The 27768-nt window shown below is 42.0% G+C and overlaps 2 protein-coding genes across 7 annotated transcripts in view; both read left to right on the top strand.

The window, feature by feature from the left end:
* Dclk1 (doublecortin like kinase 1) overlaps window positions 1–27768 on the top strand; it is a 293883-nt gene that overhangs the window by 59605 nt on the left and 206510 nt on the right. The window lies entirely within an intron of this gene.
* Window positions 23510–26464, top strand: LOC121453006 (ubiquitin-conjugating enzyme E2 L3-like). Its single transcript, XM_041659518.1, has 2 exons — window positions 23510–23579; window positions 25817–26464. The coding sequence occupies exons 1-2, from the start codon at window positions 23510–23512 to the stop codon at window positions 26278–26280; spliced, it is 534 nt and encodes a 177-aa protein (XP_041515452.1). The 3' UTR covers window positions 26281–26464.

The following is a 27768-nucleotide window of genomic DNA, read 5'->3' as shown; positions in this document are numbered from 1 at the left end:
GATCTCAAGAAAATGTGACCCTCGTCCACGAAGGAGAATACACAGGGAATTTGGGGATAGAAAGCAGACGACTGAGGATTTTTTCTTGCTCTAAACTGAAAAGATGCAGTTAAGACAAACAAAGAGGTGTGTTCTGAAAGAAATAAAAAAAGGATTTCTTGTTCATAAAGACAAATGATCCTTTCCTGTTCAAAGCTGTGAATGTGGTTGAGCAGAAAGGTTGTTATTACTATGGGATACCTGTGAGGTCTGGCAGTTGAGGGATCCCTGATACTTCTCATTCTAAATAAAAGTGCTGAAGTTTCTCCAAGGACCTTTATGGCAAGAGAGCAAAAACGGATTCTTCAATGACTAAGCAGACGTGAGCAAGAAGGACTAGTGTTTGAAGAGCGGAGGCTGCGATGCTTTCATTGTGTGCCTGCATTTTCATTTTCTCCATTTTCGAAAATTCTTTCCTGTTTGTTTGCTTTGTTTTTCGAAACAGGGCTTCTCTTTATAGCCCTGACTATCTTGGAACTAGCTCTGCAGACCCGGGTGGCCTTGAACTCGGAGACATCCCCCTGCCTCTGCCTCCTGAGTGCTGGGATTAAAAGCATGCGCCACCACCATCGACCATTTTTTAAAATACTTAAGTAGCTTATTTATTTTGTAATAAAAAGTGTGAAAGGGTACAGGGTGTACATCCCTATCGTATCGCCTGTTTGGGATTTTGCTTTTAGCATCATCCACTGTTGACGACTAAACCTTAATCTTCCCGGTCGACTCTAGGAAAGTAAGTCACTGGGCTTCCGAAGTCAAATGTAACTTCTCAGGTTCTTTGTAGAACTGCCGGCATTTCTCCTCTAGCTGGCTCTGAACTATCCAGTGTACTGTCAGAGAGGAAGGTCTGCCGGTGAGGTCCCATGATTCCTCAGTGCCTGACGTCATTCCTGGCTGTTAGAAGACAGTGAATAGAGAACTGAAGAGTGTCAGGGTAATCACGAGGGACACGGGTTGAGACAGCGTGCACCAGTGCGCAGCCCATCACTTGTGGGAAACTTAACCCTCAGGCAGAACATAAGAAGGTCTTAACTTATACCTTGGCTGTAATGGGAATCGCATTCAAAATGCAAATGAAATAATGGGGCCTAATCCTCCCAAGCCAGGATTGCCCCAGTGGGTAGATGCCCCTGGCAGGATATGGGAATTGGCTTCGGACGCTTAAAGAATGCAGCCTCATTGTGAGTTTGCTAACTTGCAGCCTTGATTGGTACTCGATGCTTCAGAAGCAATGTTGAAACTAAGCTGGTGTTTCCAATTCTCGCTGCTCAGTTTAGTTGAAATTCTGCCCTGTTTAGTTGAAACTCAGAGGAATTAACATCAGCTTAGTATAGCAAATGTTTTAAGATTTCTGTTAGGTGACCTGTTATCCAATTCGTGTTTGTTTTCCTCAGCATTTTATACTTCAAGTTGACTAAGAAATATTATTTTATCCTCATTGGCTAGTTAGTGCCAATTATTTCAGCAGTATTACCAAAGAACCAAACATGTATGGGTCCACAGTATCTATGTTGAGATACATGCTAATTCAGTTATAAAATATAATTTAACAATGCTTTAGACAGAGCCATCACTAAGCTTAGGGTAACCACTTATTTGCCTGAACTAGCTGTTACATTTCAAGATTTTTTTCCAGTCAGTTGTTTAATTGATCATGGGTTTAATTAGAAGGGGTTTCCCACAGTGAAATTTAATGGTTGATATAAAGTGGGGCTTCTCTCCACCCTGAAGTTAGAGTACGGTTACTTATGAGCACTCTTCCGATAGTCGTATTTCGATTGGATGACTTCAACCATAATTTATTAGAAATTTTTAATCTATCTTCATTGTTACTGAGGAAATTCAGAGGCTTCACCATTGGGTGCCGTATGTTCTTGGAGAAGCTGGGATTCCCTCTTTCAGCCCTTAGTCTCGTTAACAAAAGAACTTGTATTAGAACCTGAGAGAAAAGCAACAGGGCGGATGAGCTGTAAATCCCTGGTAGCTGCCTGAAGGGGAGTGATGGGAAGTCAGAAAGCTAAGTCTTTCCAGCTAGGGTCTCTGGAAGCCGGCAGCTGTAGCTGTGGAATTCAGCAAGCAGCTGCATGGTGGAAGGAGGAAGTGGGTCTTTGGAGAGCCAGTGGAAAAACCCAGAGTGCCAGGAAGGAAAAGGGGAGAAAGAGAAACGTTATTTTTTAGCTTTTCTGAAGTGTGCAGTGCCCCAGCCCCCACTCCATGGGAGAGGCACTGTGTGCCAGCATGACAGAGGCCCTGAAGAAGCTCACTGAGGGGGAGGGGGGTGCACTGGGGGAGGAGCTTCGGAAGAGGGAAAGTGTATTACCTCATTAAGAGAACTCTTATCCTTCTTCTTTCTCCAGTGTGTCATTAGGCGAAGCAGATTTTTATGGAGGGGGGCGGGTTTTGCCTTTCTCACCAAGTGACTGACATGCCTAGCAAAAGAAATTGAAGGCATCTGGGCTTTGATCAGGGCAACACTACCTCCTCCGGGTTATGAAATAAAATTAAAATCTAAGCTCTTCATCAGATTCTGGTTGGATACCTAACATTCCAAATAATCCCAAACATTCTACACTCTCATTTCCTCTTTTTTAGGAATTCATCTTGCAGCATCTCCTTGATTTTATGTTAAAATGTAGGGAAAGATAAGAGAAGAAATAATTCAAATATTAGAGGCAGAGTCATTTCTGGCAGAGCTAAGAAATAGTGTTGTATTCTTTCTCATGCCTGTTCACTGAGCAACAGAGCACCGGATCAGAAAGTGCAGTATGAAATATTACAACATTGTATTTATGTAAGATTTCGCTACAGTGAATGGATTATGGGTAGATACACTTCACATGCACATATATGTGAATGCCTTACACACACTGTGAACAAACTCTTCAACCACAGAGGTTAATTAAGCTCAGAACTGAAAGTATTTCAGAATCTCGAAGAAAATGAAATTGTCTTTTAAATATTCTGGTACTAGGATAAAATGGGGGGAATTAATATTCTGGCTTTCTTTTCTTTTTAAGGTACACTGTATATAACCAAACAATGTCACTGTATAGCACATTATGACATAGACTATTTAACCTAAGGAAGGAATTTAAAGTCACTAAACTTGATAAGATGAAGACAAAAAAAGCTATAAATAATTGTGACCTATAGCTGATACAGTGTTTCCTCTTGGGATGCAGGCGAAATTTCCTGCTTCTACTGCACCTGTCTAAGGGACCTGGACAATAAAGTAACTACACAGCAGACAGCAGGTTTGTCGCTGCTGGGGCAAAATTATACAGATAAGCAAAATGGAGGTGAAAATGATCCAAATGGTTTAAATTAGAGTTAGAGGCACTGATATGAACTCATATATAGCTTTGAGTAGGCACAGATGCTATGGACAGAAATATTTATAGATGTGAGCAAATGCCTGGGTTAGCACACACACACACACACACACACACACACACACACACATTTTCTCTATCAGTCAGAAAGGCATATATGCAATGCCGTGTTACCAGCAATAAATGAGGCTGTTGCCTAGATCCTGTTTTTTAAAATATCATTTATAAATAAAATCAGACCAGAGACTGAGGTCATTAGAAGGGTGATTGATTCTGGCCTTGCTGTAAAGCAAGCATCTAGACGGGGGATTGGGGGAGAACCAGAAAACCAAACAACAGGAGACATTTCAAAAGGACACAGGTACCATGTGAAGAAGTTCTTAGTGGCCATGATGGAAGAAGCTGAGCAAAACATTAAGTCCAGGGATCTTGACTTGTGACCCAAAGGACGTGACAAGTGCCCTGTGTTCGTGACTAATAAACAGACAAGCAAGAGAACGTCCTTCAGTGCAGAAGAATCCTAAATACTTCATGCGGATCTTCTGTCTTTGAGGTACAGTACAACTCCCCACCATTTAAGTATGAACTGCACGTCACTAGCTTCTCTGAGAGAATGGGATAGGGCAAGGAGTCTCCTTTACCCTCGAGAAGGCTGAGGAAGGCTCACACAAGGTCAAGGTTGGCATGAGCAAAGTTAACTCACTGATAGTGAGCTCTCCCCACAGCGCGCCCTTGCTGGGGTAAGAGTGATGAGAACACCTCTTTCCACTTCAGGACTCCTCCCCCAAGCTTACAACACGGTTGGATTGTGAGGAAGTCATTAGACACACAGCAATGTGAGACCACGTCACAAATATCTGAACTGGGCTCCTACAACTGTCCGTTGTCATTGAAAACCAAAGAAGCAATGTCTAAGAAACCATCATAGCCAAGAACCTAAGGAGACCCGTCAGTCAAATCAATGGAATTATACTATGGATGAGATCTGACTATACACAACAGTGCTTAGAATCTAGGCAAAGCTAAGGAAATGTGAACGAAAGATGGTTTTAAACCATCGTGCATCAAGATTTGTTCATGTCTCTTTGTTTTCTTCTGGCATTTCTACAGATTTGGCTCTTAAGTTTAATCAGTTTTAAGTTGCTAGACACCCAAAGCTTTTGCACTGTAATGAAGTTAAGAGATAATCTAGAGAAAGGGAGGAATATTTTCAATAATATATGTGATTAGGGGTTAATACAGATAATATATAAGATAAGAAAATATGTAAGAACTCCACAACAAAATAAGCTGATTTTTTTAAGGATGGACACAATGCCTGAACAGACTTCTCTAAAGCAATTACACAAATGGCCAAGAGGTGTAAGAAAATCTGCTCAGTGCCACTTCTTATCAGGGAAATGCAAACTCAAACCTCAATGAAATATGACCTCACCCCTGTGAGAATGGCAATTATCAAAAAGAAGATGTGTATTAGAGAAAGAGAACCTTTGTACACTGCTGAAGGGGAATTTAACTTATCATGTTCTATTATGAAACAGCATTGATGCTCCTATCACATCATACAATCCCCTTAGGGTATATCTGCACAGGAAATAAAATCAGTATGTCAAAGAGATAGCTGTACTCATGTTCATTGTGATATTAACAATTTCCGGGATTCAGAATCAACCTACTGCCTATCAATAGATGAATAGATTTTAAAATGAGGTAATGTCTGCTGTAAACAATGGTAAATTATTCAGTCTCTAGCAAAAAGCAAATCCTGTTCTTGGTGACAGTGTGCTCAGAGAGTCTTAAGTAAAGTGATGTAAGACAGGCACTAGAAGACAAATATTGTGTGATCTTCCATATGCATGAAATCTAAAAAGTTAAACTCATAAAACAGGACAGTAGTGATATGGGGAAGGTTGGGGGATGAGGAGTTGATGGTTCAAAGGGGGATGCTGGGTAGCTTTTGCCAACCTGGCACAACTCAAAGTCATCTAGGACAGGGAACATCCGTTGAGGAACTGCCTCCATTAGTCTTGTCTTTGGGAATATCTATGGGATGTTTTCTTGAGTCTTGATTGATGTGGAAGCGTTCAGTCCACCATGGGTGGTGTCATCCCTTAGTAGATGGGCCTGGACTATATATATATATATATATATATATATATATATATATATATATATATAAGCATGTTGAACAAGCCACGGAGGTCAAGCTTTCCTATATGGCTTCTGCTTCAGTTCCTGCCTTGAATTCCCACCCCAGGAATAGACTGAGACTTGTAAGTCAAATAAACCCTTTCCTCTCCCAAGTTGCTTTGGGTCAGTGTTTTACTGACTCAACAGAGAAGCAAACTGACACATGATGCAAAGTTGCAGTTGAGTCTTCTAGAAAGATAAATTATTGATGACTACAATTAGTAATATTAATTACAGTTAGTAAAATTGTTAGTATTCAGCAATTTAGTAATATAGTAGTAGTAATATAGCTATTAATATTCAAGCAAATAATATTGCTAACTGTAATATTATTTGCTTGAAAATTGCCACAGGTGGGAAGGATAAGTACCTGAAGTAATTATTTTGATTTATCATTTTTTATTTTATCAAGTATTTTGATTTTATCAATTCACAATACATTTAATAACTGTAGGTGTCAAGATACCACAGTGTCCACTATACTCATATACATTTATCATTTGTCAACTATGCTTTAATAAAGATAAAGGCAAAGATTGCAAAGGAACATTGGTTCACTCAAATATGAATATAGTATCTAACAATAATATAAGATTTAATAGGGTACACAGTCAGTGGGAAATCTATTATTAACTGTCCTGTAATTTTTGTAAATCTTCAAATGTTTTATAAGCAGTAATATTTTTAAAAATGGTAGTTTATTGAAAAATATCAAGCAAAAGATATACACATTATAACTGCTACTCTTAACAATGCTAAAAATGTAAAAAAAAAAAAATTCTGAGGAAATCCTACCTAGAAAATGACATTTGGAAGGGGCATAATTTTCCTGACAAACTCTTATATGTTCTTTGTAGTTGTATATATTCTTTAACTGGACCCTGGATTAAGAGGAATCTGAGATTTATAAAATTCATGTTTTTGCCTGGATCTAATTGACATATTATATTAAGTATTTTTGTTATATTAATGTCTGCTACAGAGTAGGGTCATCCCAATTTTAAACATATGCTAACTAATATATGTATTATATAGATACCGAGTTCAGAACCATGATGTCATTAAACTTACCAACCTTTGTGCAGCAACAAATTGGTGTCTCTCTGTTGTATTTCTTAACTTCATGCGAAAATAGGTCTTTGCTTAGCCGATGTAAAGATTTCTCTTTATCCTGTAGCTCAGTTTTATAATATGGAAGGGCAGTGTGTGCGTGTATGTGTGTGAGCGTGCATGTGTGTTGTGTGCACATGTTAGCACTGCCTACTTGCTGCCATAAACACAATATTTTACCAAGAAAATCGACAGAGATTTAAATTGAAAAAGACGTTTTTAAACATCAGTGTTTGCCTCCTTGGTTTAGTTAGAAGGGATGCTGAAGAGGGAGATTCAGGACATTAGCACATTATGAGAGTGTAATTTTATTCACCAGTTTCCTTCCTTCCTTCCTTTCTTTCTTTCTTTCTTTCTTTCTTTCTTTCTTTCTTTCTTTCTTTCTTTCTTTCTTACCATGGCCAGCTGCTGCTTTACGGAAGACTGGAACACCTCAGGCAGAGTCACACTACAGCTCAGTGTAACTCTCATGGCAGAGGAACCCCTAGAAGATTATGTCCTTTGATTTTTCACAGATTTTGTTAGGAAGGCCTGGCAAGGGGGTTCAGCTTCACACTTCAGAAATACACTGAGGCCAAGAGTTATTTCTGGAGCTTTCTTTTAAAGTTCCATAAGCTCTGAAACTCCGAGTTTCTGAATCCATTCTGTAGTTGCTCCTCGCCCAAAACGAGATTATTTATATCTTTTCCAAAAGTCACTTTGAAAGTAAAAAGAATAAATAAAAAGCGTTTTTGCTGGTGAGGCAGCCAGATGTGTGGATGGTTCTTTGCAAGCTGATGCTCTTACCAATGACCACGTGATCATGTGAGGTGGCCTCACTGGTCACACACGGGATGCTGAGAATTGTAAAACAGTGGACGCTCTGCTCCCTGTGATCAAGAAGGGTGATGGAAACTGTTGGCTTTGGAATGAGAGAAACGTCATTCAGGTCTAGAATCTGGGTCATCACCTCCACTGCCCCACTCCTCCTCAGCTGTTTGAGCTTGCACCATCCCTACTCCCATCCACCCCACCCACCCACCCCCAGCTGTGTGAGTGTGCCCACCCAGTTTCCTTATGCCAGCCTTCCTTTTTTTTTTTTGGTAATTGAAAATGAAATGGTGCCGGGCGGTGGTGGCGCACGCCTTTAATCCCAGCACTCGGGAGGCAGAGGCAGGCGGATCTCTGTGAGTTCGAGGCCAGCCTGGTCTACAAGAGCTAGTTCCAGGACAGGAACCAAAAGCTACGGAGAAACCCTGTCTCGAAAAATCAAAAAAAAAAAAAAAAAGAAAATGAAATGGTGCCCAATGACTAGGCATGAGTTTACTATTTAAGAGGAACTTGGGGGCCGCAGAGAGAGTGGAGCTTGGCTCTTAGCATCCGTGTTGGGCAGCTCACAACAGCCTATAGCTTCAGCCAGGGAGTCTAGAGCTCTAGTCTGGTCTCTGTGGGTACCTGTGTACACATGGCAGATAGATAGATAGATAGATAGATAGATAGATAGATAGATAGATATAGATAGAGAGAAACACATGCCAAAATAAAAATATTTTAATTAAAGCTTTATTATGAAGAATTTGAAAAGTAAAAAAAAAATCAAGCACCAAAATGAACCAAATCCAAAGTCTACACATTTCAATTGAACTCCTGTACAAGGGGAATAACCATTCTGATACGTGTCAATAAATTGTACAGTTGGATTAGCCGTTCTGAAGCTGTGAAGCTTCACATGAGGTTTTACACATTCTTTAGAAAAGTCACAAAAGTTAGGGATGCATAGCAGCTGACTTCACTGGGCAAGAGTGGATGGCTGGGGACGGCAGGGCTTTGTATTGTCCTTGACAACTGGCTAGTTTCTCTACAGTCCTTAAAGATGGTTTCAGCGCAGGAGGAATCCACAGAGGTCTGATACCCAGAGAGCAGGGTGTTGCCTATGACCGTCCCCACCTCCAACCCCACCACTCTGCCTGAGCATTTCTGCTTTCATAAAGGGCTCCTTCCTTATCTCTGTCGTCTTTCATCTTCTCCTTTCTCTCCAACGGTGTGAAGTGGGGTTCATTTTGAAACTTGCTTCCCAAGTTCATGTCAAATACAAAGAAGTCCATGAACCTGTGGTTTGCCTAGCACCAAGCACAGTGGGAAGATTTACACCTGACGATTATCAAATGAGAGCTTTGGTTTCTTTCCACAGGGAGTCAGTTTGCCAGCGTGTTTGGCTGGAGGGAGCTTGCGGGAGCTTCCTTCTATCGCTTCTTTGTTCATTCATACTTGTGACTGGTGTCACGGTTTAAAGAGTTCCAAATGTCAAGAATAGAACTGATCCCCACACTAGCTGTACAAGTCAAGGTAGGCATAAGGCCCAAACATCTGTGTGTAGAATGAACCCTTCCAAGATCCTCCCAGAAGCAGAGCTGGGAAATGAGAACTCACATATGTTGTTTTTGAGTAAAAAATGAAAGATATAAGAAAACTGAATACACAGATTTATTCATAATTATACCAAACTCAAAAATCTCATTTTATCGGACAATATGCTTAAAAATTCTGCATTTAGTTTAGGGTGAAAATAATTACAAAATTTGCATTGTCCTGACTTTTTATAAGTTCCTTTTGATTATGGTAATATAATTATGCCTCTTTTAGATGGGTGATTAATTTACTATTTACTGATTAATTCGCCTTATGCCTTTTGTTTGGTGACTTCAATGGTAACATTTCAAGTTAACTTTGAACCAATTCCTTTGTTCGCTGGTGGCCAGGCCTAGGCCACTGACCTCTTCTTCTTTGGACTCCCTGTCCTTGATATGGTGTCTCATAGTCAGTTACAGGATAGCCAATGACTCATTTATGCATTCAACTCTTATGATTTGGGGAAACAGGCAACATGCATTGTGTTTGATGAAGATTTGTGGTTTCGAACGGTACTAACGATTATGGCATGCCAGCTCTGTAACTGACTCTGGCTGGCATTTTCTTTCCAAAAACTCACAGCAATCCCTTTTGGTAGATTTGATGACTCCCTGCTCAGGAAAGTTAGATCCCTTTTGGCCAGGGTGACACCGATATTCAGCGTGTTTTAAATTGCTTGATTCTAATGTCTGAACTCTTTGTGCCAGCCTCTCCAGCCTCTTATAGTACATGATTTTAATCTTCTTATTTAACTTATGAAAATTCAGAGTAGGAGTTCCCACTCTCTTACAGCTTAAGTTTATTTTTTAGAAAGCTTAGCAGTAACTGGTGACTCAGAATCAGATAGCTACGGAGGTCCTCTGACTTTCCCCGGGAGTGCAATATCAAAATTAAAATGAGATCATCGTATGGGTCGTTAGCGTTGAACTTCAGGAGGGCATCATTTCAAGATAAGAGCATCTTCAGGGTGGAATAGAAATAGATGTCTTTCAGAGGCTCTTACTTTAAAAGGATGGAAGCTACCGTGGCTGCCTCTGCTTCAGTCAGCATTTGACTGATCGACTGTTGTTTCTGGAAAGGCCGATTCTCACCATATCCTAACTCCCAGTCCACGGTGTCTGCCAGAGGAAAGGGCTGACAGGAAGTCTTCTCTGCAGTGTTGGGGGTCCTTCTTTTTCTGTCACCCAAAGAACTTCAGTCATCCCTACCCACCAGTTTGCATTTGCAATAAAATGAAGTTAGAAAGCGGGAAAGATACAAGAGGATGGCAACAAAGGAAAAAAGCATTGTAGAGAGGTCTCAGGTTAGGCTGCCAAGGTCATGCCCTTTATGGAAGCCCCTGGACTGCTTCTCTTCTGTGAGGTGTCGCAAAGGACTATGGCTGAAGGGAACGGAAAGAGGATAAGCAAGCGTTCTTTTGCTTATTTGCAAAACTGCTCTGTAAAAGGAAGTGTTTTAGTAAGAAAGCAAAGACCCAATGTGAGTAACAGTGTAAATCCTCAAATGCCTCCAGTTTTATGACAAGGGTCCAAGGGGCTTGGGTTTCAGAGGAGAAGAAGCCTGCGGGTATAAATTCCCAGTGAGCTGACCATCTACCATGCAGGCCCTGAGCCAGGCAGGCCAGTGGGGAAAAGCTAATTAATGATTGGTTGTGTGGGGAGCTGTTCCCACACGCCTTCTGCTTCCTCTAAAATGTCAGGCTGCGCATCTATCTGGACCCTTTCTTATGGCACCCCTAGTCGAGCAAGTGGGCCCAGGATAGGGTGTTCTGAGAGGTTCTGCTGGTGTCACAAGGAACCTTAGCAAAGTAGGGGACATTACAGCCTCAAATCTCAGTGAAAGACTGCAGAGGGACCCGAAAGATCAAGCCAGGCAATTTTTATATTAACACGTTAATAGCAGCCCAGCATCAATTCATTTAGTCATGCCACCGCAAATGAGACCCACAGTGACTCAGTTCATCTTGATGGCTTAGCAAATGATAATTTTAATGGCCTAGTAACATTAGGACATCTCTATGTCATCCAGTGAACTACTGGAAAATAGCCTGAGACTGACGGGCAATCGAATCACAGAAAGACCCTATACAACATTGGTCCTTTCTTCCCTTTCCTTTCTTCCTCTTTCATTCTTTCTTCCTGGTGCTGAGGAATCAAACCAGAGCCTCCCATATGCCAGACGAGTACTTTAATTGCATTCCTGGGCTTTGAAAAGCAAATGCACTCTGGCTAGCGCTGGAGCAGTGTCTCAGTGGTTAAGGGCACCAGTGGCTCTTGAAGATCTGCGTTGGGTTCCCAGCACCCACATGGCTGCTCAAATGGCTGTCTGTTTCCCCAATTCTAAGGGATATGAATGCCGCCTTCTGGCCTCTTCTGATTCCTCACCCACACAACACACATATGTGCATATGGGTACATTCGTATATGTACACATACGGAGCACATATGTGCGGATAGGTAGACCCATACTCATAACAAGTAATTCAAAAGTAATGTGAAGGCAGAAGGAGCACCAAGGAGCTCTGGTCATCTAGCAACCCGAAATGTGTGCAAATGGCCTTCCGTGGACGCTGCATGAGTCACACGGGTGTAACCGTGGGGTTCGCATCAGAGGCTGCGCAACAGTAGCTGTAGGTGTTTAAGCCTCTGCTCCATTCAGTCTTCGCCGGCTTCAGAATGGGTAGTTGTTTCCGGAAGTAGCATACGGCTTCTAACTCACTGGCAGAATGTTTCCTGGGCCCTGCGTTTGTAGATCTGGGTCACTGCTCTAGCTCCCCGCTCTGCCACGGTGTCTGTGTCGCCTTGAACAGTGACCCGGTCTTTCTGAAATACACCATAAAGATAGATGAACCGTTTTTTGCCTCCTGCGGCTTGCTGGGGAGGTTCCATTAGACTTCACGGTTGGTACGGGCACTAGACAATTCTCAAGCTCTTTCTATCCAGGAGAAAATGGAATCTAGTTATGACAAAAGGCATGTATGCCTAAGCTTTTAAAAAACAGACTCAAAAGCTTTGAAATGTTTGAAAGGAGCATTTTATTTTACCTTGCTTCGCCACATGCTGTGGACGTAATTTTAATCCAAATATTAACTCCTGTTAGTTGTCTCAACCTGACTCCGAGGTGTTTCCATTTTCTGTGATTGTGTCTCTAAGGGAGGGCTGTGTGTTCACTAGGATTGAGTGTACCACTAATAAAATGTAATATTAAGTGACTTAGTTATTAGAGTCTAGTGTTCATGTTGAAAGTGGTTTGAATTTACACAGACCATGGTAATACTGATGTTAAGGTAATGGAGGGACGGTGGGTTCCTCATTTTTCCAATAGCGCCCAAGATGCCACACGACACAGGGAACGCAATGGAGAGGACAACACAGACAAATGCGGTCTTTTCTGTCATGGCAATGACAGGCTCTTAGGTGAAACAGACATCTATCAGTCACACAAGGGCACATGTGATGGTCACTCTTGTTAAGACAGAAATTGTATTGTGGCCAGGGAGGTCTGGGAATGGGATCTGGAAATGATGAATGAAGAAAGGGTAGAGGTTAGAGGTTGCCTTGGTACCGAGCGTGTTGGCAAGCATTCCCCTGCAGAGGCAGGTGTGTGCGCCAGGGTGTGAAGGAGCAAAAGCAAGAAAAACTGGAGCAGCAGGAAGCTCCGAGTATGGGAACGAGGAATAAGAGCCTCTAGTGAAGCTGGAAGGTTGGTAAACGTGCAGGGGGAAGGGCAGCCATTGCATGTTTACGCCCATGAGTGATGTGTTTGATATAGAATGTGGAAAAAAGAAATCTGACTTCAGGGTTCTACCAGTGACGTTGGCGGAGTATCATAGCAGGATATATATTGTCACATTGATCAAAGATCAAATCATACCTTTGGCATGCACTTGGCTTACAGAAAAGGCAAATCTTACCCATATGCAGTACAACCCTTATAAATGACCACTGATTTGCTATTTTTCATAATCTGTGACTCCATAAGAATTGCAAATTATATATCATAATAACATAAATAAAACTGAAAAGCTAAAAAGCCATTTTTTAAAAACATTGGATAATTAAGACACAAGTAGGGGATTAGAGAATGGACGGCCCAGTGAGCACTTGCTCTTACAGAGGACCAAGGTTCAGTTCTAGTAACCACGTCCAGCAGCTAAAAACCGTGTGTAACTCCAGCTCCAGGGAATCTGGCACCTTCCTCTGGACTCCATGGATGATGCATTAACTAGATCTTTTTAAAAGAATAGGAATAAGTAAGTGTTACTATAACTATCAATAGAAAATAAATTAGTTGATCACCCCAACAAATGTCCTGAATAAGAATAATTTTTATTTCTATAGTATATATTTTATAACATAGGATAAAATCTGTAGTACTTGACTTATCTTGCATCTCAGAGTGGCAGTCATGATCTTAGAGGGTCCACAGTTGATGTTGCCCAACATAACCACACAATAAAGTTGTTGGATGTACTCATCAAAAGTCAATAATTATTCTTAGATTGTGCATTAGTAAATCATGGCTGATCTCATTGTGGTTCATGCTGTCACAGAAAATAATGATGCCATGAGAATCCTACTACGTGAAAGTGGTTCAAAGCCTTGGGTATTACCTTGTTATTTCAGCTAGATTTCCAAAGTGAAATTAGAAAACAAATCTTGAAACATTTGTCTCTTTTCATTATTTTTCGTCAGTAGAGTTGGATCCCTTGGATGGGATGTCTCTATGTCAATAGAGCATCTTTGGCGCTGTCAGAAGAAGATAGAATTTCACTCTGACGTTACATTAATATCTATAAGACAATATATCATTTCTAATCATCGAATGTTTTATCTCCATTCCTGAGATACTGCCGGCAAAGGCTGTTCCTGCTCAAATCGAATTTGGGGCAGTTAGCTTTCTAAGGAAACAAGTTCATAGTCAAGAAAGGACATACCCTCAGACAGTGCAGAAATGCTGGTCAGGGACATTCCGTTAATTATGAAATGGAGATTCTGAAGCTTTTGAAGCTTTAAGGCAACAGGGGGAACTTAAACCCTTGAAGAGCTATTTAATGACTCCACCCTAAGCTGTGTTTGAAACAATCACTTACATGAAACAGAGACAATGGCTTGTGTTCAAGCTGAAGGCTGAAGGCTGATGATATCTTAGGTTTAGTGTGGGCCATCCAAGGAAGACATCATTAGAATCTTGCCATCTTCACTTGGATATAATTGCATATAGTAGAGAAACCTCATTTGTTCCCGATCTGTGGCAATGGGATGTGAATCCAGTTGTATCTTAGGTTTTCTGGTGCCATGAGAAAACACGATGACCAAAAGCAACTTTCGAAGGAAAGGGTTTATTTTGGCTTCCTGTTTATAGCCTACCACTGGTGGGAAGTCAAGTCTGGAACTTGGAGGCAGAAACTGAAGCAAAGACCATGAAGGAATGCCACTTTCTGCCTGACGTCTCCTGGTTTTTTAGGTTTGTTCTCTTAAACACCCCAGGACTACCTGCCCAGGGGTGGCAGTACACAGAGGGAGCTGGCCATCCTATATTAATCACTTCTCACTTCAGTAACTAACCAAGAAAATGTCCCACAGGCCAATCTCATGGAGGTATCTCCTCGCTTGAAGTTCCCTCCTCTCTGGCTTGTGTCAAGTGGACAAAGACCCGAACAGGCTTCTGCCTCCCGAGTGCTGGGATTAAAGGCATGCATCACCACCACCCGGCTGAACAGCCTATTTTTAATCATAGGAACTATCATGTAGTTATCAACAATAACTAAATACATAAAGAAAACCAGTGTATCTGAAATGTTGAAGAAAATGAGAGTAAAAAATTAGTTTGGAGAATGTCTTTGACATTAATCATGGGGGAAAAGCAACTCATTCTGGTGGAGAACGTAGAAAAAAACAAAATGAGAATAAATTTGCATACTGATTAGTCACGAAGATACCATATACAATTCACGATAAATTTATACTCCCGACACCAGCAGTTGGTTCCATGATTGTGTATAGTATATTGCTACCAGCGTTCTTAGAGGAAGAAACTGCATCCAACTAAAGGCCCCACAGAAAGAAGCACCAGCAGTTTCTAAATATTAAAATGAACTTGGAGAAGAATGTCCATACAAGTTCACTTATAATGTGCACGATTTCTATGACATCATAGCAAACGTGGATGAAAGAAATACTTGGCTGGGAAATCACTAAACCGTGAGATAGCTTAACACGTAAAAATGTTGATAACTCATTTTTCTCATAAAATAAATAAGTAAAATGAGCCAAAAATTATAGTCTCCTATAAATAATTTCACATGAGAACAACATTTATTTATTTATAGCTTTACAGAAATGACAGTAGTAAATTAGCATATTTGAAATCAAACTCAATCGGATCTGGTTACATATAAAAGAAAATGGTAATTTTGATTCATGAAAATTGTTCAATTGAGCTAGCTTGTAAAAATGAATTGTACAAACATTTGGCAGAGTTGGTCTGTGAATGACTAAAAGATGATTAAGGATTTTTTAATACTCTTGAAAAATATTTCAGCCTAATTTCTTAGGGCTGTTTGTGATGATTGTTAACTAGAGTCAGAGACTGCAAGAACATGGAAAGACAAATTTTTGTCATAGATTAAATGTGTTCCCTTAAGAGAGATTTTTTTCAATTATTTAATGGCAAAGAATATTAATAGAAAGCTTATGTACAAAGTTTGATGTTTTGTATAACAATGGTACTAATCCTGTAATGTCAAAATCACAGGGGTACGGATGAGGAAGGGGAAACGGGTATGGTTGTAGGCGGGCACATGTGCACATGAGTGTAGATACTCACAGAGGCCAAAGTGGGTACTGGATCCCCTGGAGCTGGAACGACAGCCCCTGGGAGTCTTACAACATGGCCACGTGTATCTCAGTACGCTAGAGACCGACAAAAACTAGCCATGGGGCCCACGCTTGAGCTTAAATCATCAGGCTTGGTGGCAAGTTCCTTTACCCGCTGAGCCATCTCTTCTACCCTTGGGGATTTTACACGTGGCACCTTGTAAGCAGGTTTTTTTCACAGCATGCCAAAATGATTTCGCTGGAGATCTTTGAACATAAACACAACTCTGCATAATGTTACGACACCGTATATCATTCTGGTGTTTTGTTTTATATGGCTTGACGTGTAGATGTGGCTGTTGGGTTCCTTCTTCTAGACTGAACCAAGGCTTTCTTCCTTGGAATCTCTCAAAACTTCCTTCTTTCCTTTATCATCTTCTCCATCGCTCCATTCCTTCTTCCTTTCCCCTCTTCCCCTCCCTTCCTTTTTCCTTCCCTTCCATTCATCTTTTCCTCCCTTCATCCTTCCCCCTCTGTTTCTCCCTTTCCTCTTTCCCTTCCTCTCTCATTCCTTCCTTTTCTCCCTCTATCATCCATCCCTCCCTCCTCGCTATTTCTCTTTCCCCTCTCTCCTTTCTTCTTTTTGTTCTCATTCTTTTTCTGGTATTGGAGATCCAATTTAATTCATTCTAGACAAAGACTGTACTATTGAGCTCTTTTTCTGTTTGTGCAAGGCTTTGATTCCCTAACCATTTCTCTGTGTCTCTGCGACCCCCAACTCCCTTTCCTTCTTGATGCTGGGTGGAATGCCTCTGCTCTTCTCTGTAATGGCATTCAGCAGTCCCAGCCTTGGCCACTACAATGACATCATCATCATCACCACCACCAGCAGCAGCCGCATGCAACATCATTTCTTGTATCCATTTGTAAAATTTCTCTAGAGTCACCTGCAAAGTACCAGTATCTATCATCATTAACTATTCTGTCTGTCTTTTTTAGAGGGTTTCAATTGCTTCTACCTTGACCTAAGACTAAGTGGAAGTTTGCAATGTGTCTTCTGTGATGAGAGATTATGTATTAAATTTTGCTTCTCTGAAACCCTCACTCTCCTCACGCTGGTGCCTACAACCGGGGGGAGAACGTGTGATAATGACTGTGAAGTCTTTCCTTTCTGACATACAATTGTGTCTGTCATTCTGCACGCTAAGATGAGATACCATTTATCTGAATATCCGCTACCCTTCCCACTCTCACTGCCCCCTTTAAATTATAGTCTGCTAAAATCCAGCCTACACTCAAGCCTCTTATTCATCTTTTATGGATCATGGGACAGTTATCTGATTTTGTCTCTACATAAATATGGCTTTTGTAATTTATATTCTGTCTTCCTATTGAAAGAACCCTGAATCATGGCGTCTCACCCAGGGTCTATTAACTTTATCAGTCTCTTCGTATTAATTTTGGGATAGCTATTCAAAATCGCAATTCCACTCCTGCCTACAATTTGTAAAGATACTGGCGTTTTAAAAGGCTGTTGTAAACACTAAGTTCGATAAAGCAGTAAGCAGGTACACTCTGAAGCAAGTAAATATTCTACAGACAGCTCCCAACATCGTGATGCATCTTAAAGAGTTTTTGCCTTTCAGATGTGCAAAAGTGAATTCCCACTCAGCAGAACCCGTAATTAGAATTTTGAGTGTGAGCTTTTTCTCCATCCAGGAATACACAGCCTGCTCCTACCTGGCCAGGTTGGGCAGCTGCAGTGACCCCCCCATGGGAAACGACATGATGTCCCCGTAGTTAGGCAGGTGAGCAGTATAGCAGTGGGTACGATCAAGGAAGTTTTGGTTTATGCTAGTTTCAATGTGCAAGGGATTTGGGGGCTTGTAGAAGTACAGAACACTTGTGTTGAAATTTTTAAATGAGCTTTTTGTTTCCTTCTGAGGACGACCCATGGTCCCTCAGAGATCATATAAACCTTCTTAGTTTTCTTGTGTATCTCCTTTTCATTTCCCTTTTTTTTTTCTCGTCCCTGATCCCTTAGCTCTTTGTTCATTCAGTATGGATTTATTGAGCTCTGGCATTTTGCCAGGTTCTGTTTAGGTCATGGAGATCATGTGGTGACCCATGAGTCTTCTGTCTTTGTGCAACCATGTTCCAGAAAGACTGCCTTATCCTTGTCCTGGTCTGTCACTCAACAGAGGTCACTGGCGTGAGGACCCTGTACATGTTCTGACCCTTTCTTCAAGGCTTCCCTCCTCCTCCTTCCCCTCCTCCTCTTCCTCCTCTTCTTTTTGGTTTTTCTCTGTGTTGTCCTTGCTATCCCGACACTCAGTCTGCCAGGCTGACCACCAACTCCTTGCCTGCAGAGTGCTGTATTAGAGGCATGAGCCACAACTCCCAGCCTGAAACTGCATTTTTTAATCTCTACTAAAGGTATCCTTTCCATAGTCTGCCTGTGTTCCTTCCTTCTGTCCCTTTCCTTCCTTCTGTCTTTTCTTTCTTTCTTTCTTTCTTTCTTTCTTTCTTTCTTTCTCACACACACCGCGTTTGCACAGTAAATGCTTCCCCTACCTTAGGGACCCCACTTCTGGTTTCTTAAGAACAATGATCCTCCTGCACGTACTGGCTTTGTGGGAGCCTAGGCAGTTTGGATGCTCACCTTACTAGATGTGGATGGAGGTGGGTGGTCTTTGGACTTCCCACAGGTCAGGGAACCCTGATTGCTCTTTGGGCTAATGAGGGAAGGGGACTTGATTGGGGGAGGGGGAGGGAAATGGGAGGCGGTGGCGGGGAGGAGGCAGAAATCTTTAATAAATAAATAAATAACAGTGGCTCTCCTGTCAATTTCCTACAGAGTTTAAAACAATAAACTGTACAGTCATTTGGTAGCTGTTACAAGGACAGTGGATAGTTGAAGTAACAACCTAGAGAAACGTGTGTGTATGTGTATGTACATACTTGCAAATGAGCTAAGAGTTGCTATTTTCCTATTAAACTCAGTACTTTGTAGTTTTCAGTCCTCCAGCAAGTACCATCCTCCTTCTGTGTCCGGGTATAGAACAGTACTTCAGCTTTCCTGAGTACTTGCTCAAATGCTTCATCTTAAACAAAACTAAAACCTTGAGTGTAGCGTTAGTCCTTCAGTATGTTTGGAATTCTATTCTATAAAAGGATTACTTTGTCTAAAACAATATGTTTGTATTTTACTGTGAAGTATATGTGTGGCAGATACATACTTAAGAATGTGTTTCAAGGGGCTGGAGAGATGGCTCAGAGGTTAAGACCACTGGCTGATCTTCCAGAGGTCCTAAGTTCAATTCCTAGCAACCATATGGTGGCTCACAACCATCTATAATTTGATCTGGCTCCCTCTTTTGGCATGCAGACTGAACACTGTGTAAGAGTAAATAAATATTTTTTTTAAAAAAAAGAATGTTTCAAACTGGTTTATTTCTCCAGCACCTATTATGTTAGCAAATATTTCTTGCTAGTTTTACTGAAAACAATGCAAACAAACCCCAAGACTCTTTTAACTTAAGCTGGATGATAACAAACTAAAACTCGAAACTATTTTAAAAAATGTGAAAGTTGCCCTCACCTTGATTTTATTAGACTTATTTTAGAAATACGTTTCCCTTCACTTGGCTAAACAAGAAAAAAATGTTGAAAATACCAAAAACATTATGTTTTTATATTTCTTGCCTAAACAAAGCCTTAAATTGGCCACGGCCAGAACTAAAATTGAATATTGTTGAAATAGGAGCGGCGGGGCTGTGTCCCCGGCACCCGGCCGCCCCCACAGCTAGCTTTACCCGAAATAATTACACGGAAACTGTATTCTTTTAAACACTGCTTGGCCCATTTCTATCTAGCCTCTTCTTGGCTAACTCTCACACCTGGACTAGCCCATTTCAAATAATCTGCTGTAGCCCACGAGCTGGCTTACCAGGAATGATCTTAACCTGTGTCTGCCTGGAGTGGGAGAATCATGGCGACTCCTTGACTCAGTTTCTTTCTCCCAGCATTCTGTTCTGTTTACTCCGCCTACCTATGTTTTAACCTATGAGGGCCAGCCAAGCAGTTTCTTTATTACTTAACCAATGAAATCAACAGATTGATATATGACACTCCCACATCAGAATATTTCTTATAATATCATACCTGCCCCTATGAATACAGTTGTTGTTTTTAAAGAGGCCCTCCCAAGCCTCATTAGTGTCCCCCAAATGGGATAAGGTGGGTAATCAAAGCTAAAGCGGTTATTAGGGCAGCATCCAAAAGGCAAGAGTGCATCCAAGTCATCCAGCAGATACTGAAAGAGTTGGGCAAAGCTTCCAATGGACTTGATCTGCACAATGATGGGCTTTCATTCCTACCTAGTTAATTAGGAGGCACATAGTAAGACCCCGTGGATCTGACCTTTCATCTTGCAAGAAGAAGGAAAACTGTATCCATCAATCAAAACAAACTGCAAAGCAAGCCTTGTTCAGAGACTCTCTATGGTGATGAGTCATGACGACTTCGTTTTGTGTTCTCCAAACAAGGTTGGTTTTGTGTCTCCTGACTCTGGCGTATGTGGAGCCCACATCCTATTTCATGCTGTCTTTCCTTTCCATTTTAACCTCAAAGCCAGCCAACTGGTCCCCAGCTGATGAGGAATATGCTACTAGTGGTCCACACTGAAGGAGCCATGGCAACCTCAGATTGCCAGGGTTGGGAAGAAACTGGAAGGCCATCTGACCCAGCCTCTTATTCTGTAAATAAGAACACTGAGGTCTAGGAAGCAAAAAGACACCACCCTGCCTCCCCGGTCCCCCAATACACAGTTACATAAACATTTTCTTTACACTCAACCTCCTGAGGCATAGATGGATGTGTCTTCCCATTAAACTTCTTGTTTGGCAACATGAAAAGAACCACCCTGCTTGTAGGTGCTTCTCTCAATGTTTGGTAAATGTGCAAGGAACCTGTTGTGTAAATGTTTAATTACAGCAATGAGTGTGTAATAATACTCACAATATCTTCTTGCAGTGAGTGACAGGAATTTTTTTGAAGCTGTGCACCGCCTTTTGCCAATATAAAATCAAATAGTTGGTGACCCTTAATATTGAAGGAAAGAGATAACCCAGGTTTTTTTTTGTTGTTGTTGTAAAGATAATCCAGGTTTTGTTGTTGTCTTTCTTTTGTAATTAATATATAATTGTTTCTGTATGATGTTTCTCAGAAATATATTGCAAGTGAACATTTTTTTTAAAAAAAAATAATAATTGGGTATACAGGGATCTGCCTGCATCTATGTCTACAGGCCAGAAGAGGGCTCCAGATTTCATTATAGATGGTTGTGAGTCACCATTTGGTTGCTGGGAATTGAACTCAGGACCTCTGGAAGAGCAGCCAGTGCTCTTAACCTCTGAGCCATCTCTCCAGCCTGCAATGAGCTTTTAACAACTCTAATGCAAGCTCAGTATGGTCATTTAATAGGCTGTGGATGATATGCAAAGCAAATTTATATAACGATATTTAATAATATTTTTATTTTAGGTATAGAAATTTGACTTTTTAAGTCAATTTACAAGTGAGTATGTGTTGGGAGCAGTGAGACTCCAGATCCTGAATTTCTTGTAATCCCCTGATCTGAGTGCCTACAGCTGCTCTGAGCACGAGACCTTCAGGAGTTTCTGATGGCAGGAGAGTGGTTTCTGGTGGGTTTGGCTGGGGCGTGGCTATCTCTATATAATCTGCCCCTGAACACAATAAAGGGGGCATTCTTGGGGAATTCAAGGATGACCCGTGTCGCTGTCTCTCTGTCTGTGTGTGTGTCTGTGTATTTTAACCTCCAGCCCCCTTGCCGGAAGCTCGCTAACTGGGTGCCGCGCACAGAGCGCAAACACGGGGGCGCGGGGCGCAGCAAGGATGTTACAAATCAAAATTCCATTTTGTTATGAAATTTGATCCCCTCAGCGCCTGGTAGCCAGGCCTCTGAGGAGGATCACCCAGATGAAGCCTGCCTTCCTTTGGCCTCAGCCCTGGAATCATCATTGAGAAACCAGCCTGACTCCATTTTAAGATTAGGAACTGTTTTGGGACCCTAGCTAAGTTCAGTTTCTGTTTACTGTAAAACTCAATTTTCTGTTTCTTAGGGTTGGGCTGCACCCACTGTGTAACCGTGGAATGTTCTGTAACAAATGTTCCAGGAAGATTTCCTTAACTGCTTGGTCTCGCTCCTATAATCACGCTTGCCTGTAAAATCCTCCACCTGGTGGTTTTGCCCTATAAAAGAGGCTTGAGAAATTGGCTCAGGGCTGCTCCCTTGAACCCCATCTTAGGGGGAGACAGCTGCCAGACTGGCTGAGCTGTGCGCAGACGAAAGCTTGTGTCAGGTCAGCCATAACTTGTGGTCCTTGCTCTGCACTCTCATTCTGTGGGATTAACACCATCAGCACGGCAGTGTGTACTAGGACCATAAGATCTCAAGGCCACTAACTTGTTCTGAGACTCTAGAGCTCACATGCAAAGATAAAAATAAAAACTAAAGTGGACAATGAAGCCTCAGGGAGAAAAAGGTGTTACAGAGGGAAAGGGAAATTTATAAGGCCTTCTACAGCCTGAGGTTGATGACTATCCTGGAGAGTAGGCAGGGGCATGGAGGAAAGAGACCCCACTAGGCAGGTATAGTAGTGGATGCCATGGCCAAGTGCAGTGTGGAAGGCCCAGCTTGACGTCATTTCCCAGCCACAGTTCAGCGCGTTCCTCTTCCCAGCACGACTGTCCCAGATACTAGAGTTTTACACCAGCAAGCTGAAAATAACAGAGGGTGGCTTGGGCGACTTCAGCAGTTATTAACGTGTGTGAGTCAAGTCTGTAGTTCTGCAGACAGCAGTCTGGGAGTCCAGTCTGAGGAGAGAGAGGACCCCAGACACACGCCATTGCCCTTTCAGCCCACAGTTTAGTGTTAAAGCCTCAGATAACAGAAATGAAGGGGTGGAAATTTGGTTTGTGTTAAAATCGCAGTCTTAGCCAGGCAGTGGTGGTGCGCGCCTTTAATCCCAGCACTCGGGAGGCAGAAGCAGGCAGATCTCTGTGAGTTCGAGACCAGCCTGGTCTGTAAGAGTTAGTTCCAGGACATCTAGGACTGTTACACAGAGAAACCCTGTCTCAAAAAACCAAAATAGACAGACAGACAGATAGAATTACAGTCTTGTGATTGTCCTCTGTTTAGGTCAAGAAAATGGAGGCCAGAGGGAACAGAAAGCAATAGGCTTCAGTGTAGATTCTGAAGGGAAGACTTTGTTCTGCTAAGTGGGAAGACCTGTTCTGCTGGATCTGAGAGTATAGGACAGGAGTTTTCTCTTCTGGAATATTCTTGAGGAGAAATAGAGAAGGATAAAGGCTGAGGCTCCTAATGCTGCACTGGTTGCCATCATCAGACTTTTAAGGGGCTTTGAGATCTGAATGTAACCAGGCTCTCAGCTTTACTCAACAAATGTCCCCAAGAAATTCTATTTCTGGAAGTAGAGATTGAGTTTGGTGACTATGGCAAGGACACCTGCTCACGTACATTATCTTTTTAAAGTTGATGATCATTTCATGTCCCATATATTTTTGGGTCTAGAACATAGAAACGAGTCAATGTTTGCTGTGTCGTTTTTACTGCAAACTTTAATGGTCAAAGTTGCCGTTGACTGCATCTCTGTGCGATGTACGTTTTCCTTTCATCTGGAATGCTGTCCGGGTGCGTATGGAGAAAGCGATGGCTACATAACCACAGTGCCATGCAGCAGACAGGTGTCAAGTGACCGCAGGGTGAGGATGTGTGAGCTAGTGTCTGTGAGAGAAGCCAGCAGACCCCCAAAGGACAGGGAACGATGGAAAATTCTGGAAGCTTGCAGTTGGAAGGCTTGTCAGAGTTGGCTGTCGAGTGTGATGAGTCTGTGTACCTGAACTGAAGGGGAAGTTGGTGTAGGCTGAGGATTCCTAACTCACAAACCTCAAATCCCAAGTGCACCCAAATCTGAAATATGGGAACACTGACGTAATACAAATGGAAAAGGCCACATCGTAAAACATCTGCTTCTTGTGAAGATTATTAGAAGCATTGTATAAGACTACCCGTACATTAAAAAAAAAAGTATACATACCTTTACGTATGTATAAAGGTGCACACAAAACATAAATGAATCGTGTGGTTAAGTTAGGGGTCTCAACCCAAAATACTCACTTCATACATGAAAATATTCCAAAATTATAAAACATTAAAAGTCTTTCTTTTTCTAAACACTTTAGGTAGTGCACACCTCAAGGGTGAAGGGGGCTGAAGGGTAGAGATGCGAGGGGATTGAAAGTCACCGATGTGGGTGAGAGGCAGTGAGCTAAGGGGAGGCAGACCCTGTACTTAGGACTGTTTAACTATCCGCTAGAATGGTTAGGGTCAGACCTGTTCTAAAGCACTTTTTCCTTTAGCAGTCATTAACGCTAGGTGTCAGAGTGCTCCGGTATTCTGTGATAGCCAGCGGACTATCTCCCTCCGTCACAAAGACGTCTGGCATCTTTTCCATGATCCCTACATGTAGGGGTCTTTCTTAGGATTTTTACACTAAAACGTGCACACAGGAACCAGCTGCAATTAATCCGTGAGAGCCCTACTTTATTCTTCCGGTTTTTGTTTGTTTTGCTTAGTTTCTATTGGGTGGGGGTGTTCCTTTTATTTGTAAAGTTCTTTGTAAGTCCCATGACCTACAACCATATTTAGGACTTTCTGGAAGGATATCGAAGTTTTCATTAGGGAAAAAGCCATTTCCAATTTAGTCAAAAAAAAAAAAAAAAAAAGACCCTGCTCATGACAACACTCCCTCACGAGCATGGACATTAAAAAGTATTGAAGGACGCGGGCATGAGATCAGCTTGTTAACGCTCCCCGTCGTCAGAGGGAAATCAAGCCTTGAAATCAGAGCCACTCCTGGATCGGTTCACACAGGAAAGCGAACATGTTCTTTGACCTCAAAGCAAATTTCCCACCTTCTGCCTCGCTAGGACTCCCTGCACCCTCTCAAAACAGAAGATGAGAGAAGCGATTAGAGCCGTTCTTACAGCGGGCCGTCCAGCTGGACCGGAGCCTATCTTCATCAGAGAGCTCACGTTTCCCCGTCCTTTAAAAAAACACGAGCTAGACAGTGCGTGTTCGTGTTCAGGGATAAGGTCGTCGGAGTGGGCGAGCCTTGGCTTTGCATTTGTGTGTGGATGACTGAGTCTCATTTTGGAATAAACTCCCCATCACGGGAAAGAAGCCCAAGAGAGGGCGGTCGTTCTGGAAACTGCATGACCTTTCCCACCCTGCCTTCCAGGTAAAACATCACCCAATCAAGGAGGAGACTGCTTTCGTTCTCCCAAGTTCAGGGACATGGTTACCTGGCTTTCAGGGACTTACTTCTAACCCGAACAAACAGTGCCAGAATCTTAAATGTTCGGAGAAGAGCGCTATAACTTCACGGACAACAGTTTGAGTGCTCACTCTTCGTACCAAAGGTGTAAAAACGGCATTTGGCTTCCCATATCCTTGTGTAGAGAACGATGCACGCAGTAGGTGATGGGCTTTGTGTAGGCGGTGTCTTGGGTAGGGCGCACCAGGGAAATAGAACCAACAGAAAGTACGCATATAGAGAAACGTTTATTCTAGGGGATTAGCGCTCAAGAGTGTGGAAACAACCTAAAATCTAAAACAATGAGGATGAGCCAGCAGGCTGGGGAGGTGAGAGAAGCAGCTTTTCGGTGCCTAGCAGCCTGGCTTCTTGCCTGGCTATGTTAGTCTTTTGTCATATTTGGGCCTCAAGTAATGGGCGAGACCCTTCCCCCATCCCCACTCCCGCGCAATAGGGAGGCCATTCTGCGTTATTCCAGCCACTGACTGTCACCTTCAGTTTTGAAACTACACACGTGCAGACAGTGACAGGGAGCATCAGGAACAGGAGCTTGAAGAGATCCGCAAATGTGGAATGAAAAACTTCCGTAACATCCAGGTTGATGAAGCTAATTTATTGACTTGGCAAGGGCTTATTGTTCCTGACAACCCTCCATATGACAAGGGGGCCTTCAGAATTGAAATCAACTTTCCAGCAGAGTACCCATTCAAACCACCCAAGATCACATTTAAAACCAAGATCTACCACCCTAACATTGATGAGAAGGGGCAGGTCTGTCTGCCGGTAATTAGTGCTGAAAACTGGAAGCCAGCCACCAAAACCGACCAAGTAATCCAGTCCCTCATAGCACTGGTGAACGACCCCCAGCCTGAGCACCCACTCCGGGCTGACCTAGCTGAAGAATACTCTAAGGACCGTAAAAAATTCTGTAAGAATGCTGAAGAGTTTACAAAGAAATATGGGGAAAAGCGACCTGTGGACTAAAATCTGCCATGAGTGATTCCAGCAAGTTTGAGCAGAGCCCCCGAGCAGTGCATTCAGATACCCCGCAAAGCAGGACTCTGTGGAAAATTGACACGTGCCACCACCTGGCGTCCGCTTGTGGCAGTTACTAACTTTCTACAGTTTTCTTAATCAAAAGTGGTCTAGGTAACCTGTAAAGAAGGATTAAAAATTCAGATGTCCAGCCACTGACTGAACTGTCGATATCTGCCCTCTAAAAATACCCTCGTAGAAACATACAGAACAATGTTTGACCACAAATCTGGACTGAATCAATACACAAAATTAATTGTGGCACGGACGGTGCTGCCCACAGTACAGTTCGCTGTACCCCACACATGGACAAACGCAACCCAACTGGATAAATCGCAAAGAGAAACTGATGTCTCTTCCTCCCTCTTAACGAGGTGCTCGTCTTATTTTAAACAAAGATAGATGGATGTAATTTGTCCCTCTGAAAAGTCTACATGAGGGTATTTCAGGCAGATTTTAATCTGATTCATTAGGTTTGGAAAGCTCCCACGGATTGTCATTTAAAAGCAGGGGATGGAGAGATGGCACGTGTTCTAGAGGACACGGGTGTGACTCCCAGCACTCACGTGGTGGCTCACAGCCATTGCGGCTCCAGTGGCAGGGATTTGAGGCCATCTCTTCTGGCCACCGTGGGCACTGCACACACATGCAAGCAAAACACCCAAACACATACAATTTTTTAAAATTTAAATTTGCATAAAAAGACCAGTGAGCAAAGACTTACCCATTAAAATGAATGATTTCAGAAAGCAGAAGCCCCTTTTTTTCTGCTGTCTCCCACCGCCTGCCACTAAAACATGCAATTTTCTTCTTTTATTTCTACACCTGTGATTCAGGCGGAAAAGTCAATGTAGCCTAATTGGTGACTTAGAATGGGGGCAATCTTCATTCAGAATAATTTCCTGTTAATTGTCGGTAAAACTAAGAGGCTTCCGGATTCTCCCCCCACATTTGAATTACCCTCAATAAAAAATCAAAGACAATTATTTCATATAATAGTAAAAATGCTCTTTTTCTTTGCTAACAAGACTCCAGGATTGGTCTCTTTCATACGAATCTTGCAAGTATGTTCATTGCTTTTACTGTACTGGTTTAGCACTTTAAAAAAGCATCCCATATTAACTAGTATAGCAAAAATATTTATATATATATTATATATACTTATATAATAAAATATATAAATATGTTATATTAGGTTTGGTTTTTTTTTAGATAAACTTAGTTCATTCAAATATTTCTCCCATTGAAGGCTTATAAACCCAGGCATTTAAATTGTATCCTTCCAATATGATAAGGAGAAATGGGCATATTGTCAATTTGATGTCACAATGAACCCCTACAGTTATAATGGTACATGGGAGCTTGCTTTATTCCCTTGGAGCAAAGGTTAAAAATAAAAGTAAAAAAAAAAGAAGGAACCCTATTATTGTGGCGCCG

Source organism: Microtus oregoni, unplaced genomic scaffold (genome assembly GCF_018167655.1).
Source record: "Microtus oregoni isolate MIOR12 unplaced genomic scaffold, Mior012 000010F_ref0000083, whole genome shotgun sequence".
NCBI lineage: Eukaryota > Metazoa > Chordata > Mammalia > Rodentia > Cricetidae > Microtus > Microtus oregoni.
The sequence above is the reverse complement of the archived record's forward strand: the minus strand, read 5'-3'. Positions and strand labels throughout refer to the sequence as shown.